Source organism: Clarias gariepinus, chromosome 8, assembly GCF_024256425.1.
Source record: "Clarias gariepinus isolate MV-2021 ecotype Netherlands chromosome 8, CGAR_prim_01v2, whole genome shotgun sequence".
Classification (NCBI taxonomy): Eukaryota; Metazoa; Chordata; class Actinopteri; order Siluriformes; family Clariidae; genus Clarias; species Clarias gariepinus.
Window position 1 is genome coordinate 36,780,949 of NC_071107.1, and position 16,540 is coordinate 36,797,488.

Consider the following 16,540-nt stretch of genomic DNA (forward strand, 5'->3'; position numbering starts at 1 on the left):
TTGGTCTCCTCAGCTGGAAGAGGCGAACGCGTTACTGCGGGCGGAGTCGGAAGCGGCGGCTCGTCTGCGCAAGTCGCAGACGGAGGGCAGCAAACAGCTGCAGCAGCTGGAGACGCACCTGCGCGAGCTGCAGGATAAATGCTGCCTGCTGGAGAGCAGCAAACTGACGCTGGAGAAAGACCACATCAGCCTGCAGGCGGCGCTAGACACAGAGAAACGGGAACACACACAGCGCACGGAGACCATCGCCGACCTGCAGGGTGTGTGTGTGTGTGTGTGTGTGTGTAATAGTTAACATAGAGACTGATTATATAGCATATTTTGGAAAATATCTGAAAAATATATATTATACAAGATATTTTAAAATGAATTGAATTAAAACCTTTAAAATGTTTGATAGGGTTATTTCAATTGCATTTAAATATTATTCTGATTATTTGTTATTTTTGTTAGTACATCTACTATATTTATTAAAATGTTTTAAGTTATTTAGAAGTAAGCGGTTAATCCATCTCTTAGGAAATCTATTTGTAAAAACATTTAAATAAGCATGATATTAAAATTGTAAATAAAATAAATGCAATTAATATTTTTCTTTATTAATACACTCAAGTTTTTAAATTAAACAGCATAATATCCTGGAAATAATTTAATGGGAAAACTTAAAACAAAACTGAATTTTAAATGTAGTTTGCGGTTAATGTTTTTAGGTAAGCGTATTATTGTTTAATGTTAAATCTCGTGATTCCTGGGTTTGTACCGTTTCCTTTCCTCTCCAGCGCGTCTCTCGGGTCTGGAGGACGAGGTGAAGCAGACGAGACAGGCGCTGTCCAAAGCCGAGACTGAGAAGAGACAGCTGCAGGAGAAACTCACCGATTTGGAAAAGGTAACACAACCCCCTACCCAAACCGTTTTTAATAAACAAGCCCTAATCCTTAAACCCCGCCCCCTGCTGTCTGGTCCCCAATAGGAGAAGAGCAATAAGGAGATTGACATGACGTACAAGCTGAAGGTTCTGCAGCAGAGTCTGGACCAGGAGGAGACGGCGCACAAAGCTACGAAGACCCGCCTCGCCGACAAGAACAAGATCAGCGAGTCCATCGAGGGAGCCAAGTCCGAGGCGGTGAAGGGTACGAGGGGTTCGCTTAGCCGAGACATTATGCTGTTTATGAGGGTGCGAGTGTGTAGGGAGGGTGCGAGTGTGTAGGGAGGGTGCGAGTGTGTATGAAGAATCGGTTACTCACTCATTCCAAGAGTTGAACCTGTATGCTGGAGGAGGTGGTACAGAATGCACTCTTAATGTGGAAGCAAATGTATTTTTATCAACTCTGTGTGTGTGTGTGTGTGTGTGTGTGTGTGTGTGTGTGTGTGTGTGTGTTTATGCGCACAGATCTGGAGCAGAAGCTCCAGGCCGAACGTTCTGCAAAGCTGCAGGTGGAGAACCGGCTGCTCGAGCTGGAGAAACACAACTCCATGTTGGACTGCGATTACAAACAGGCGCTGCACAAACTCGACGAGCAGTGCAGACACAAGGACCAGCTCACTGAGGAGGTGTGTGCGTGTGCGCGTGAGTGTGTGTGTGAGAGAGAGAAAAACTTTACCCTAATATGTTTAAACATGTGCGATCTCAGGTGAAGAACCTTTCTCTGAAGATCGAGCAGGAGGTTCAGAAGCGCATTCTGACCCAGAACGACCTGAAGGTACAGAACCAGCAGCTTAGCAGCCTGAAGACCTCGGAGAAACAGCTCAAACAGGAGATGAATCACCTGCTGGACATCAAACGCAGCCTGGAGAAGCAGATCATGGAGCTCCGCAAGTATGGCATCCCACAATGCACCACGCCCCCCTTAATGAGTACTAGTGTTAATAAAACTCTAATGATGCATTGATGTGTCTCAGTCACATGGGAATATACTGATTCTATTAAGTGTGTGTGTGTCTGTGTGTGTGTGTGTGCCAGGGAGCGTCAGGATTCTGATGGACAGATGAAGGAGCTTCAGGATCAGCTGGAGGCGGAACAGTACTTCTCAGTAAGAACATTCAGCTCCATCCTGTACACGTGCAAAGAATCACACGGAGTAACAACCAAACAGGAAGTCATGAGGAAATAAAGACAGTCGGAAATAATAAGGTTGTTGTGGAAAGCCATAGGGGTTAAAATACAGGGCGCTATGACCAAATAAGGAAAGTGGAAAAAGGGGTGGAGAACAGGAAGCTGTGACCAAATATGGAAAATGGGAGCTGGAAAAGGGTCAGAATATGTAGAGCCATCTGGGTTAAATAAATAAATAAAAATAACCAGATAAATAAAGATAATGGGGAAACACACCGTGTGTGAGATGAGGTGTAGTGTGTGTGTGGAACTACAACAGGAAGCTTTGCCCAAATATGGAAAGTGGCGAGAAAAAGGGTCAGATAGGAGGAAGATATAAAACTCTAAAGTGCTAGAGTACAGGAAAATGTGACTTGATATGGAACGTAGAAACCAGGGACCACGAAGACACGACCAAATATGGAAAATGGGAAATAACGAGGATGAGATGGGGTGTAATGGGGGCACGGACATATGACCAAACAACAGGAAGGCAGAAAACCAAAAGGGCAAGTTAGAGTGTAGGGCAACAGGTCGAAAAGTGATTTAAGTGTGTGTGTGTGTGTGTGTGTGTGTGTGTGTGTTAGACGCTGTACAAGACTCAGGTGCGGGAGTTGAAGGAGGAGTGTGAGGAGAGAAATAAGCTTTATAAAGACATGCAACAGAATCTGCAGGAGCTGCAGGAGGAGAGGTGAGCAGTGTGTGTGTGTGTGTGTGTGTGTGTGTGTGTGTGTGTGTGTTCATCTGGACATCAAGATGCTCATGAAGGAGCTTCTAAATGCTGTGTGTGTGTGTGTGTGTGTGTGTGTGTGTATCAGGGACTCTCTGGCCGCTCAGTTGGAGATCACCCTGACGAAGGCCGACTCGGAGCAGCTGGCTCGCTCCATCGCTGAGGAACAGTATTCTGATTTGGAGAAGGAGAAGATCATGAAGGAGCTGGAGATTAAGGAGATGATGGCCAGACACAGACAGGAACTCGCTGAGAAGGACACGACAATCAGCTCGGTCAGCATGGGCGCACGGGAAGGGATTGAGGGAGGGACCAGAAAAAGTGGGAAATAAAACATGTCTAAGGCATAAAGTGGAAAAGTGCATTTAGGGTTTAGAGAACAGGGAGCTTCGAATAAACCGGGAGACGAAACGGGTCAGACGAAGCGGACAGCCGTATTAAATTTGTACGATTTCAGACACAACGTCATCACAGGGGCCTTTCTAACACTAAAATCCTGCCGTGTGTTTAGTTGGAGGAAGCTAACCGCATGCTAACGAGTGATGTAGCAAACCTGGCTAACGAGAAGGAAGAACTCAACAACAAACTGAAGAACGTACTGGATGGTATGAGTTTGTTTTCTTTTCCGTAATTCTCTTATTAACAGTCTATGAAAGAGTTTTCGAAATGTATGTGAACGTATTTTTATTCTTGTTGTTTTGACTGATTTCTCAGACATGCTGAAGCTGAAGGACGATGAACAGTCCATCACACACATGAAGCTCGCGTTTGAGAAGCAGCTGCAGTCAGAGAGGACTCTTAAAACACAGGTAAAGTACGGCAAGCGCTAAGGGACACGCTAAAGTCATTTAAATGCTAACTGTTAATATGTTGCTAACCGTTAATCCGTTAGTATTAATAGTGAGCTAACATAGATAGCTAACCAATGCTAATCTGCATAAGCTCTTATGTAAATTCAAAGCTATTAGCTACTGTAGCTAGCCAATGCCAAAGCATGCTGATTGTTACTATGGTGACCATGTACTGTAGTAGTAAATAAGTTTCTGGTTATTAAAATGTTTTTTTTTTTTTTTTATGCAGCTCATGATTTATATTATTTTTTATTTATTTGAATTTTTATCAGGCTGTAAACAAACTAGCTGAAATCATGAACAGGAAAGATCTGCGTGTCCCCGGAAGTCGGCGTGGAAACGACACGGATGTGAAGAGGAAGGATAAAGAAAACAGGAAACTACAGCTGGAGCTGCGATCTGAACGCGAGAAACTGAACAGCACCATCATCAAATATCAGCGAGAAATCAGCGAAATGCAAGCGGTACGGCTGTAACATCATGGCGCCCGCGGGGTTAGCATAGCCTCGACCTTGTCAACTCAATCCTGACTCTAACCGTGTAGCATTGCAGCCTCACGGCCACTGTTGAGTGCCAAATAGATCTCGTATCTGATATGATGCTAATAAAAATGATGCAAATGCTAACCGTAAACTTATTCACGATCTCATGCTAGGCATTACAGTCTGCTTATTTAATCAAATGCTAATCAACAAATATGATGATAAATTGTAATGGGCCCATGCTAACCGTTAAACAGCGCTAGTCACCTCAGACTGCTGATATCAGTTTCCTTCTTAAAGTCAAATTTAGCTAGCTAGCTTTGTGCTCCTCCGTTTTGTAGCCGCTTCTTAACAGTGAATTTTACAGCGCTCCGGATTAACGCCTCTTCTTATTGACGACGTTTATCACCTTTTATCGTCGATAGAAATAATCAATGTCTGCCTGCTCTTTTCTTACAGCAACTAGCGGACGAGTCTGTGGTGCGCGTGGAGCTGCAGATGGCCCTGGACAGTAAAGACAGCGATATCGAGCAGCTCCGCGGCCTCCTCAACTCCGTCAACGTGCACTCGCTCGACTCGGCCAGCATGAGCAGCGGGCCCGAGTTCGAAACGGACGAATCGCTCCCAGGTTTTTTTCCTTCTTCCTCCAAGTTCATGTTTAAATCGTTCTGTTACATTCAGAAGCGCGCTGTTGTATATCCGGGCAGTTGTACCCTTTGATCTATAGCGTTTACTTTCTTAGAGGGTATTTAAGACATAAAGTTATTCTATCGTACTTTTTATTATACAGTATATATCCAGTGTGTATATGTCCTAAGGCAGTACTGTGAACTACAGTGTTCTTTAGTAACAGTATTAATACTTGTTTAATATTGTTCCAGCTTATAGTGTTTATAATCTTCTTTAACTTTCTATTTCTGATTCGTCTTCCAGAGACCCGGTTAGAGGGCTGGCTGTCCCTCCCCGTGAGGAACAACACCAAGCGCTTCGGCTGGGAGAGAAAAGTGAGCCGTGTAGCAGTCTCTCCCTCTCTCTCTCTCACACACACACACACACACACACACACACACACACACACACGTTTTTAATGTTCCGTACAAAAAGCGCTGTCAGGGTTGAACCGACTCGTTTGTGTTTCTGCCGCAGTACGTCGTGGTGAGCAGCAAGAAGATCCTGTTCTACGGCAGCGAGCAGGACAAAGAGCTCTCCAATCCCTACATGGTGCTGGATATAGAGTGAGTGTCGTCCCCGTGTTGTTCATTCACTTCATTAGTATTATTGTGAGATTTCCTCCTGGTGGGTGTGCATTCTCTCACACTCTCCTATCTCACTCCGTCCTCAGTAAACTCTTCCACGTGCGTTCGGTCACCCAGACGGACGTCTACCGCGCAGACGCTAAAGAAATCCCTCGAATATTCCAGGTGTGAGAACAGACCCTGCTCGTTCCAATGATTCCCCTGATTAGATTTTTCCAAGCTAAGTAACAATAGAAAAGGTCGTTGTAGGATGATGTCATTAGTGCTCCTGTGTGGAATCAAGACTGGAGTTTTCCTCTAAGGTTCTTTCATGCTCCGTGCAGATCCTGTACGCTAACGAGGGCGAGAGTAAGAAAGAGCAGGAAGTGGAGCCGCTGCCCATCGGAGAGAAATCCAGCTACATCTGCCACAAAGGGCACGAGTTCATCCCGACGCTCTACCACTTCCCTACCAACTGCGAGGCCTGCACCAAGCCGCTGTGGAACATGTTCAAGCCGCCTCCCGCCCTCGAGTGCCGCCGCTGCCACATCAAGTGCCACAAAGACCACATGGATAAGAAGGAGGAGGTGATCGCGCCGTGCAGAGGTGGGAACCGGCTGCACTGTTTACACATTATATACCGTCCACAAGTGAAAACAATGCTCTGAAAAACTTGAAAAAGTGCTCGGAATGTGAAAAGTAAACCATGGTTGGATGACTGGACGCTCAGATGTCTGTGTTATGAAATATGTGTAAGAAAATTCCCACGTAATCAAATAAATAAGCCCAATCCCCTCAAAATTATAATTTGTAATATACTGTATACTATATACATCATAATAATGTTGGCTTTTTCTTTTTAACGTTAGTGCTGAGTAAAAAAAAATCCTGTAATAAAAAATCTAAAGTGTTGAGTCTAAATTAAAACATGAGCAGTAAACGTATCATGTAAGAACCTTACAAAATCTTACCATATTATTACAGTAACTTTGAATCATTTATACACATTATTTAAAAAAAACAAGTCCAATTATTGGGCTGCATCAAGCACAGTACGAGCCTGATCGCTGAGCGTCCCACAGCCACGCTGACCGTCTTAACAAACGTGCATGTGTGTCGTCGTCCCTCCAGTGAACTACGACGTGAGTACGGCGAAGAACCTGCTGCTGCTGGCAGCGTCTCAGGAGGAGCAGCAGAAGTGGGTCAGCAGGCTGGTTAAGAAGATCCCTAAAAAGCCTCCGGGCCCCGAGTGGAGCCACCGCTCGTCCCCGCGCGTCCCCGCTAAAGTCCAGGCCAGCCAGTCGTTGAGGAGAACCAGCCGCCAGCTACAGGCCGGGAAAACCAGGTGAGAAACCGGCGTCACGTCGCGTCGACGTGTGAAGGGCTACGATCATAACCTCAGTTCAGTCATAACATGACCAAAAGCTGTTCTTGTCCTTATTTCCATGAATCCTAATTCACACAAATGTTAGCATGGCTACTAAACGTTAGTGAGCGTTCTCTCGTTTGATGCTAACCAAGATGTAGTTTTCATTACTTGAGTCGTTGTTTACTAAATTAATCATCTTGTGTATAATTTGAAGACTTGACTCTAAATTTAAGTGTAAGGTTGTTGTTTTTTTATTACTGTGGTGCTGGTCACGTAGTGCAACTCTGTATGACACACACAGGACTGGGCAAAACGGTGCGGAGCCCACAGCGTCCCCTACAGGCAGGGAGAAATTCATCTACCACAAGGGTCATGAGTTTTTGCCCATTTTCTACCACTTTCCTACCACGTGCGAGGCCTGCGCTAAGCCCCTTTGGAGCATGGTCAAGCCTCCCTTGGCGCTGGAGTGCCAACGGTGCCAGATCAAGTGCCACAAAGACCACATGGACAAGAAAGAGGAGGTTCTTGCGCCGTGTAACCCTACCAGATTCGACCCCCAGTTTGCCGCCGGGTGAAAATTTAGCTGGGCGAGGGCGAGTTACCGTTTCTGTATAGCGTGCGCTAACTATGGGAAATGAACTGGAGCTCGAGTGGTCTGGGTTTCGTGGTGCAGCCTAAAACCTGAACGATGTTACGGATAAAAGATCCATCAATTACAAGTGCTGTATTAATTTGTATTTTTTTGCTCCAGTTCATTTTTCTGAATTTCCCTCTTCTGAAACAGCTTTGTAAAGGAGAAGTCGTCATCCATGGCATGCCCTTTGCCACTAACCAGCTTCTCTTTTTCTTCCAGCATCCACATACATATTTATACAGACATGCTTGGGGTTAAAGTAAAGTTGCTCGCTGAAAACTTATTTGAAGGCTTTAATACACGAATCCTCATGAAGTATTTCTTTTAGCGTAATAAAGTATCTTTTTATAATTAGGCTTCATAAATTGAATATTAATGCTCTCAGCCAGCCATCAAATAAGGTTTTTGAGCAACCAGACTCGTAGCTTTGCTGGGTTTTTAGCAATTTAGCTAGATCTTTGGCTGAAGATCTTCAGAGGACTTGAAAACTCAGTTCTGGTTCTGGTCAGTTGAGTAATCCGCCAATCATTCGTCATATCTGAATTTCGATTTTATGCTCTCTAAAGTGTCACCAGTCCTTGCCAGTGGTTTATTCCCATGAATAAAAGCTAAAAGTGCCGTCTGAACGTTGAGACTCATTTAATTTTTATGAAATTTGAGATGTTGGTCATCACGACTGCCGTTGTTCTTCCTAAAGACAAGAAATCTACATCACGTAATTATGTAAGGGCATTTGCCCCTCCTCACCCCCCCCTATCGGCCAGCGTGTACTCTGGTGCGCATTTCACCCTCCGGTACAGCAGGTGGCAGTATGCACATAGTTCGTTAATAAACATAAAGAGAACAAAAAAGTGAGGAAGTGAATCTTCACAGTATGCCTAATATTAATAATATTCTGGGAAAAAAGTAGAGAGCAGTGTTTTGCGTGTATCAGCTACACAGACAGATTTTTGACGAGACAGACAGCACTGATGACGTCACATCTACTTCTGTTTTAGGTACGATTGGCTTCCATATCTCATCAGATCCGTGCCCGAGACCGCTGTATCACTCTCGCGACCATCTTGTTCCTCAGCGCGAAACAATTGTGTCCTCACTGATCAAAATGAACCAGACTTGTCCTCGGAAACGATCCCTAAAATCGCCCTTAAATGCTGTGTAGCCTGTACGGGTAGAAGCTGGAGGGGTGTGGGATCTGTCTCTGTAGGGTGAAGCTCAGCACTCTTGCTTCCTTTCAGGCTTCTGGAAGTGGGTGTTGAGGACTGGCATTGGGCTTTGGATGAGCTCCATGATGATGATGATGATGATGATGATGATGAGAATGAATTTAATGTCTGAAGGAGCATACAGGGTGGAATCATGGTAACTCCTGAGTGGATGATTGCTAGTGTGGCTTTGAAGTGGGTGTTAATGACAGCTGCTGCTCAGCAGGAGACGCAGAACTCGGTCTGATCCAAACATCCTCTCTTTCGCTTTAACGTCAAATTGGACGAGACGCGTGTCCATTCACACGTTCCCCGTCTGTTCCGTTTACAGTTTAGGTACTGACGAAAGAGAGAATGTTTGCCGTTGGGTGTTTGGCTTGTCTTTCTCGTTGCTGCTTTTTTGACCTTTTGACCTTTTAACCCTTTCACCCCAGCCCACCCAGGTGAGGATCTCCAACCAGGAGAAGACAGGACTCCAAGAACCACCTGAACAAATGACTGTTTTACTTGAATATTGTTTTTCCTTTTTTTTTGGCAAATATTTTATTTATCAAATAACAAACTTATGTTTACAGCTAACTGATGTTTACTATATTGTAAAAACAGAAATCTATAAATATATTATACTAAAGTAGCATCATCATTCATTTTAGTAGTTCTGTTTTCTCATGCAATAAAATTTGCGAAATGGAGTGTTTTGCGATTGCGTGATGTGTGCATGCGCGGTGTGGTGTTTGTTTTATTGTTTCGTGCTGCCCTCTGCAGGCATGTGCCGATGATGACGCTTTACTGCTAAATGTTAAAACTGAATGCTAAACGGTTTAGTGAGTATTGTTTTTGGACTGTGGGCTTGCTGATGCGTATTTATATGAAGGAAGCTTCCACCACACCGGTAAAGTTTGTCCAAAATAACATGTTAAAAAAATTATAATAATAAGTTTGTTTTACAAACTAGCTTTTTGAAACCTAAGCTTTGTTATTATGAGGCGTGCTAGGCTAATGAGCAGTCCTGGCTAGTTTGAAGCTTATCCAATATTCTATATATATATTTATATATTTCAAAATTTTTATTCAGCATCTTCTTGTGATGTGCCATTTACATCTCCAGTATTTATATTTATGTCACCTTCTTTATTTGCTCAAGATGCTAATTTCCTGCTTTTTTTTTTTTTTTTTGTAATAAGTTTGGCCAAAATCAGTTTTGGGACTAATCTTTTCAGAGTCTCCTTAGCTAGATGGTTTTCAGGTTAGTTTACCCACGTTGTAACAAGCACCCAGAGTACCATCTTCTACCAAAAAAAAAAAAAAAAAAAGCAAAGAAGGGCAAGGTAGTGTGTTCTAATTGGGCTAATTCAAAACACTTAGCATGTATGTTATATCGTCAGTATCGGTTTTGGCGAAAAGCTAAAAAAAAAAAATATTTTCAAATTTCATTATGATCGGCACATGCCTGAGTGTGTATTTGTTGGATATCATGGGATACCATTAACATGTGGTGAGACTAACTCTCTCTTTCTTTCCTCCCCTTCCTCTCTTTAGCTAACCTCACTTTGGGAATGTGGTGTAACTTCATGCTGAGGTTGGGCTCTCCTGTAATCACACCAAGAACTTAACGTTTTGATAATGTTTCATCGATCCAAAATTAGCGAGAAAACGTTACGTTACCGGTTTTGCGAGCTTCGCCATTTAGGGACATCTCTGAGGTTTTCCAGGACGGTTTAAAAAAGATTTCCTGAGAAATGCGAGAAGACAAGTCTCTCCAAAGCCTGGATCTTCACCTTCAGCTCCAGAACACTTTTATTTTTTTCCTTCACTAAAGCAGAATGCAAAGCACTCAGATGGACTGAGGCACCAAAGGGACACACTACAAGATTGTGGAGAAATCTGTGATATTATGGTCGGGGGAAAAAACACAATACTCCCGTATGCTGGGAAGAGGTGTGTGCCGATATTACATCACGATAATTGGCCAAACTTTTATCACGGTTTTACGATATCATCACATCAGGGAAGGACTGATACAGCCTGATAGCTTTTTAAAACATTTTTAAATTGTGATTTACAGGATCCATGTGCTGCGACTAGTTTTTGAAGGTACAAAGCCTGAAGAGGAACCGCGACATGCCGTGAGATAGATACCTTCTTAGAAAATGTAGGGTTCTTAAGGGTTACTTGGTTGTCCGTCTCAAAAGAGCTTTCAGGTGGAACCTTGTTGGCATCCAGGAAGCTTGAATAATTATCTAAAAATGAGGACCTTTAGAAGACTTTCGTAGGTAGCTGGAGGGCAACATTTGTCCTGTACTCTTGAGAACTTATAATCCTCAATACCCCATCTCACCTACGTGGTTTCGCGCGTTGGCCGTAAGTACGGTTCATCATGATTCACCAAGAGTTTTGGCGCTGTGATTAGGTTTCCATCTTTCCGCGCTTAAAATTAAACATGTTAAATTTTTTTGCCGGCCCTCGCGGAAGCTCGCGGACGTCGGGAGGTCACACCATAGTCAAACCGCATAGGAGAGATAGGGGTATAAGAGTTCTTTCTTTGTCTGTTTTAAGCAAGCTAAGAATACTAAATTACAAAAAAAAAGTAACGAGAGCCTTTAGGAAACTTTTAATGCTGAACATCTCAAGGGGAACTTTGCAAGAACCCCAGCAGCCACGCAGCTACACTTTAAGAAATCTTATTGTCTGTTACGGTTTTTTGGTTGTTCCTCTGGGAAAACACTGTTTTGCCACCAAAATGGGTTCCAAGTAGAACCTTTTAAGCAAGATAGAAAGCCTTTCTTATCGAGAATAAGAAGCTTTATAGGGCTATCAAAGGTGAACAACTCATGGGGCAAAGTTTTGATGGTTGAACCCTGCACAGCCGCTCCAATGTCTCACTTTAAACTTCAGCCGATTCACAATCGATGCAGAACCCCTAACGATTCTTAATTCGATCCTCAGCCCAAATAGGACCTTTTCCACAAGCGGACAAACCATAATCATCCAAGTAACCTTTCAAGAAGCCTTATTTTTTAAGAGGGTAGGTCAGCAGCTTACCCGAAAATGAATCTAGAACTTTTTCCTCCCAAACAGAATTGGGATTGACTGCTCCGCGAAAGACGCCTGTAATAACCGTCAAAAATTTGGCTGAAGTAATTTGTCTGTATCTTGATATCCTGCCCAAATCCTCGTAAATGGAACGCTCGATTTCGAATGTCCGAGATAACAGTATTGATCGATATCGTGATATATCGTATGACCAGTTCGGCACGTGCCTAATTCCATCCCGTGTGTAACTGAATGCATGTATTACATTAAGCTCTATAGACACGTTTTTTACATCAGGTTTCGAGATGGAGGAGTTGGAGATGGAGAGTGTCTCCAGGACTGTGGTATTCGGTACTTTACACTACGTCAGAGAGAGCCACCACACACACAAAACACACACACACACACACACACACACAAACACACACATCATGCATAGAAAGGCACGGTCTGTTTATTGCTAATGGAATATTCCATTATGACCGTGTCTTGCAGTGTAAACCACACGCTCTTTAAACAAAGGTACCTCTTTCAAGTACCTCGACCTGTTCCTAGGGCAGAATGTAATGACCCGTTGATCTGGACTGGAATCTGACAGCTAGACGCAAGTCAATAGTGTTCAAAATGACGCATCGCTAGCTACAGCAGATTCTTGAAAAATCCTAAATGTTTGTTTCAAACCAAGTTTTAAACGACTGAAATAATAATAATGGCTCCATAAAAGCGAGCTATAATAATAACAAACATATGACTTGGTCTACTTATTATTGTATAATTCATTGCAAGTCACTTGATCATTTCCTGTGAGCTTATTCGTCTACCTGGTCCTCATTTTATTGTTTTATGTTTGCTGTTTAATACATTCCTGCCCAAAAAAACAGTAAAAAGCCTTTACAAATTGAGTTGTTTTTAAATAATCGCAAGAACTACCAGAATTTTACAATTTCTTAGAAACTTCGCCTCCTGTTGCATGTCCAGTACAGTATGTAACCAATCAGATGCTTTCTGCCCTAGGAAGAGGTTCGGGTGAGTTAAACTCCCATGATCACTTAACCCACTGCTCAGTGAATGTAAAGTCGGGACAGTTTTTATACCTGTGTGAGAATGAAAACAAAACTAGCATTATTTTTAATTCTTCGAGGAAAAGTATTTTTATTATTTAGAAAAAGAAAAAACTTATGTGTGCTTATTGTTTTATTTGGAAATAAAATTGAAACCCACAATTAAATCCCAGATCTGAAATCTATCGCACATCCAAGTCTGGCTATTTTGTGGTTTGAAGTGATGCAAGTATTTTTCTATAGAGCGCAAGCCGAGTGTGTTTGCGCGAGTGAACGAAGCCTTCGAGTGCCGTGAACGTGTTACTCATACTGTACTTTATTTTTTACAGAGCTCCTCATGGTATGACACGATTATCTGTAAACCTACACCGTCTGTCGGACATGCCATCCTTCAGTCATGTGCTTTATTTATACTGGCCTGAGCACTTTTCACGTTAAAGCGCCCCCTTCAGGTCTGCATGTTTTCTAAAGGCTGTATCGTTTGACAATAGAACGAAATCCTGTATGTAGCCTCTGTGGTTTGAAGTACCTGTATAACATTTGCTTATTTTTGTAAACAATAAAAAAAAAAGTAATCTATATAGCTGTGAATGTAGTTATGGAAGTAAAGTTTTAATATAAAAAAAAAAGTGTCTTTGCGTATTGTTGTTTTATTTCATTTTATTTTCCTCACACCACAGCCCACACTATCTTGATGAAGAACAATATACTGCACTTTTATTAGTTTAAAGCTACAGTTAATATTGTGGTTGTGCAAAAACATCTTGTATATACAGATCAAGTTCATCTTATTCTCAGCTGACTCTCTGCACTACAGCAGCTCACATTTCACTTCTTTTTCAGAGGAACAAGAACACTCTGTTAGCAAAATGAGATTCCCACATAGAAGTATTTGCCCCCGACCGATTCCTTTATTTTGTGCATGCTGTATTTGTCACAGTAAATGATTTCTTATCCTCGTGCAAAATGAAATAACACCAGAAGAGCAAAAACATGGTGCGCAGTCATGTCGAAACTGGTGTGGGGTTGTTTTACGGGAGCTGAGCTCGGCCTCTAACTTCTAATGCTTCAGCATACCAAGACGTTTTGGACAATTTTATGCTCTCGACTTTTTGGGAACAGTTTGGGGACGGCCCCTTTCTGTTCCCACATGACTGTGCACCAGTCCATAAAGACATGGATGAGCGAGTTTGGTGTGGAAGAACTTGACTGACCTCAACGTGATGGAACACCTTTGGAATGAATTAGAGCGGAGACTGTGAGCCACGCCTTCTCATCCAACATCAGTGTCACAAATCTCTCACAACTCACAAATGCTCTTCTGGAAGAAGAGTAAAGAATTCCTATAAACCTTATGTAAAGCCTCCCAGAAGAGTTGAGGGTGCGAAGAAAGTGGGGCCAACATCATATTGAACCCTATGAACTAGGAACTGCATGTCAAGTCAATTAGGTTTTTATTGTCACTTCAACCATATACAGTTAGTACACGGTGAAACTAACGTCAGGTCCAAGGTGCTACATGCAACATAAATTTACAACATAATTTAACAGAAAGCTAACTAGGAAGCCTAATTAGCATGCTAGCTAAGACACGACAGACAGATGAATGCAGGTGAGCGAATACTTTTGGTAATCTAGTGTATATGGTAAATGAGACAGACTTGGGTGTTTTAAGAGAAAGACAACCGTGACCACACGCACACGAAAGACAATTTGGCTTTCATAAACTCTGAAAGGTACTGAACAGATTAAATTACCTTTTTTTTTTTTTTTTTTAAACATGCAATAGAAAAAAAAAATCATACATGCATACAATTGTTAAAGATCTTCTGCAAAAGTCTAGGAATCCAAATAAATGAAGACAATTATCTCCATAGTGAGTATATGTTTATTTGTACTTGTTTAAATACTTATAGACCGGACTATATATATACATTCATCAGCCAGAACATTAAAACCACCCGACTAATATTGTGTAGCTTAGAGCTAAACTTACTGTTACTAGAAGAATGTCCAAGAATGAGATCCTCACCCTGATGCATTTCATTTAATCATTTTATTATTGATGCTTATAGACTAAAGTGCAGGGTGTAACACTTGTACCCATTGCTTCATTAACACTCTTCATTTTATTTGCTCCTTGAGCATGGGCCATTTGTTCCTTAAAACGATTAGGTGATGCAGCACAGAAGGGGATTATTTATTTATTAATTTATTTATTTAAAAGTGATTTAAAAAATGATCTGAAACGGTGTTTAAGGCCAGGCGACACGGTGGCGTAGTGGTTAGCGCTGTCGCCTTGCACCTTCAGGGTCCGGGTTTGATGTCCCCAGTTTGAGGCTGTGTGTTTTGCTCCAGTGGTAATTCAGGGCGGCATATATGAAGATGAAAAGCTCTATAAACTGGCTCTAAATAAGAGTTCCTGTAGCTCATGTGGATGAGCAATTACCTCTGGGTTGTGAGGTTGCTGGTTCAAACCCCAGCCAGGACTCTAGGATATAATTGTAGATGGTGCAGACGAGGTTGGAGGACCTCACCTGAGACGGGGTGGTAAATGCTGGGCAGCTTCCCCCCCCCCAGGATAAATCAGAGATGAGTTCATAGTTCTGAAAAGAGATGGTAAGACTTAGTTTTTTTTTTTTATGCATACCTTTTACTTTAGACCCCATAACCACTTTCATCTTATGCTTACCCCAGGGGGGAGCTATTCAGATTCCCCCCCCCCCTTCCTAGGGTACACCCTCAAGCGTCCCTTGAACTTCAACTCCATCCTGAGCCATCTACACTTATATCCTAGAGTCCTGGCTGGGGTTTGAACCAGCAACCTCACAACTCAGAGGTAATTGCTCATCCACATGAGCTACAGGAACTCGTATTTGGACCCAGTTTTATAGAGCTTTTCATCTTCATATCTGCCACCCTGAAATACAGCTAGAGCAAAAGTCACAGCCTCGAACCGGGGACATCACACACCAGGGACTCTGACACTAACCACTGCTAGGATTAAGTTCAAACTGCTGCTGCTTATTAGATTTCTGTCTTTAATAAACAACTCAATGCCAGATAAAGCTGGGGTTTGAATCAACAACCTTCCAAGCTAAAGGCATATGCTCATCCATATGGAGTTACACTCCAACTTCTTACCTACTGTAGCTTTTCACACTCAATTCTGTAACCTTAGCCTACAGCTGGAGAGAAACACACAGACTTGAACCTGTGAGGTCACAATCAAGTGTTTAATGCAATAGTAACAAAAGTCTGGGCCTGGGGGATTCAAACCAGCAATATTTCAACCTAAAGGCAGATGTTTAGCCACATGAGCTACAGGATCTCATGGATGTGCCCTGTTTTATAGAACTTTCATAGAGGCAACCCTGAGCTACAGCTAAAGCGAAAAATACAGCCTCAACCAGCTACTTCAGTCCCTAGAGACACCCATGACACAAGGCACTATACAACAGGTGGTGGGGAGATGCTTCTGCTTATTGGACATTTGTCTTTAAGAAACGACTCAACATAAGATAATAAAATTTATTTTGAGCAACAGAGTTTCCTGCCTGGGGTTTAAACAGATAACCATCTCACACAGCAGCAAGCGCTTATCCACATGAGCTACAGTACATGACCACTAACATCAGTCCTTCTTTTATAGAGCTTTTTATCTTCATATCTGTAACCTTGAGCTACAGCTAAACTGAAATACCCAGCTCTGAGTCAGGATCATCACACCCCAGAGACTGGGACACTACACCACTGGATTGCCTCTTTGTTTATTAGAGGTTTGTCTTTAATACATGACTCAGGAATGATCATGTGGTACTGCCTGGGGTTTGAACAAACAACTTCTC

At 42.5% G+C, this 16,540-nt stretch overlaps 1 protein-coding gene across 3 annotated transcripts in view; it reads left to right on the forward strand.

Annotated features, from left to right (window-relative positions):
* Positions 1-13,308, forward strand: part of rock2a (rho-associated, coiled-coil containing protein kinase 2a) — a 39,909-nt gene extending 26,601 nt beyond the window's left edge. Inside the window, exons 15-32 of one of the 3 annotated variants that reach the window (XM_053501624.1) lie at positions 14-260; positions 780-886; positions 971-1,130; positions 1,391-1,551; positions 1,632-1,816; positions 1,961-2,030; positions 2,680-2,783; positions 2,911-3,097; positions 3,334-3,427; positions 3,537-3,631; positions 3,946-4,137; positions 4,615-4,783; positions 5,089-5,159; positions 5,302-5,390; positions 5,498-5,576; positions 5,735-5,996; positions 6,522-6,735; positions 10,138-13,308. In XM_053501624.1, coding sequence (XP_053357599.1) covers positions 14-260; positions 780-886; positions 971-1,130; positions 1,391-1,551; positions 1,632-1,816; positions 1,961-2,030; positions 2,680-2,783; positions 2,911-3,097; positions 3,334-3,427; positions 3,537-3,631; positions 3,946-4,137; positions 4,615-4,783; positions 5,089-5,159; positions 5,302-5,390; positions 5,498-5,576; positions 5,735-5,996; positions 6,522-6,735; positions 10,138-10,141 — 2,490 coding nt within the window. In that variant the 3' untranslated portion in view covers positions 10,142-13,308. Of the gene's footprint in view, positions 1-13; positions 261-779; positions 887-970; positions 1,131-1,390; positions 1,552-1,631; positions 1,817-1,960; positions 2,031-2,679; positions 2,784-2,910; positions 3,098-3,333; positions 3,428-3,536; positions 3,632-3,945; positions 4,138-4,614; positions 4,784-5,088; positions 5,160-5,301; positions 5,391-5,497; positions 5,577-5,734; positions 5,997-6,521; positions 6,736-7,060; positions 8,123-9,032; positions 9,419-10,137 lie in introns of those variants that run through there. The other 2 variants (XM_053501623.1, XM_053501625.1) reach the window with 2 other exon arrangements.
* The last annotated feature ends 3,232 nt before the right edge of the window (positions 13,309-16,540 follow it).